The 718-nt window shown below is 48.4% G+C and overlaps 1 protein-coding gene across 3 annotated transcripts in view; it reads right to left on the bottom strand.

Annotated features, from left to right (window-relative positions):
* LOC100178305 (titin-like) overlaps positions 1-718 on the bottom strand; it is a 16,828-nt gene that overhangs the window by 15,448 nt on the left and 662 nt on the right. The window contains exon 2 of one of the 3 annotated variants that reach the window (XM_026838614.1): positions 253-552. The exons of 1 other annotated variant lie outside the window; for it this stretch is intronic. In XM_026838614.1, coding sequence (XP_026694415.1) covers positions 253-552 — 300 coding nt within the window. The remainder of the gene's footprint in view (positions 1-252; positions 553-718) is intronic. One more of the 3 variants, XM_026838615.1, reaches the window with a different exon arrangement.

The following is a 718-nucleotide window of genomic DNA, read 5'->3' as shown; positions in this document are numbered from 1 at the left end:
TTTTCCTCCCTTTCCTTTAATGCTTGCTTCAAATCCTCTGCTAGATCCTCCCTGGAGATTGCTGATGCACAACAAGTGGTCCTCCATCCATCTCATCATCTGACGACTCTGAACTCTCATCTGATGATCCAACTTGAAAGGAAGCTGTCGTAAGGTTCATGTTTGGGTCCGCGTTTATTGGCTTATCATCAACATTGTCAGGGGTAGGTGCTGGTATATCCATATCGGTTGGTTGGTTTTTCACTGGTGTTTCAGGGGCTTCTGGTTCCTCTGGTGTTTCAGGGGCTTCTGTTTCCTCTGGTGTTTCAGGGGCTTTTGGTTCCTCTGGTGTTACAGGGGCTTCTGGTGCTTCTGGTGTTTTGGGGGCTTCTGGTTCCTCTGGTGATTCAGGGGCTTCTGGTCCCTCTGGTGTTTCAGGGGCTTCTGGTTCCTCTGGTGTTACAGGGGCTTCTGGTTCCTCTGGTGTTTCAGGGGCTTCTGGTTCCTCTGGTGTTTCAGGAGCTTCTGGTTCCTCTGGTGATTCAGGAGCTTCTGGTTCCTTTGGTGTTTCAGGAGCAGGATATTTACTTACACGAAACCGACCCCAAGGTTCAGTGACTCGCAAATATTTATTTTGTGTAGCATTCGAACCTACTGCGTTCGCCGAGTCATTGCGAAACATAATTTGTCATTAGTTTGCTTAAACCTTCGGTANCAGGCCATACACACATACCCTCTG

The sequence above is a fragment of the Ciona intestinalis genome, unplaced genomic scaffold (genome assembly GCF_000224145.3).
Source record: "Ciona intestinalis unplaced genomic scaffold, KH HT000099.2, whole genome shotgun sequence".
Lineage (NCBI taxonomy): Eukaryota > Metazoa > Chordata > Ascidiacea > Phlebobranchia > Cionidae > Ciona > Ciona intestinalis.
This window is presented reverse-complemented; position numbering and strand designations above follow the sequence as displayed.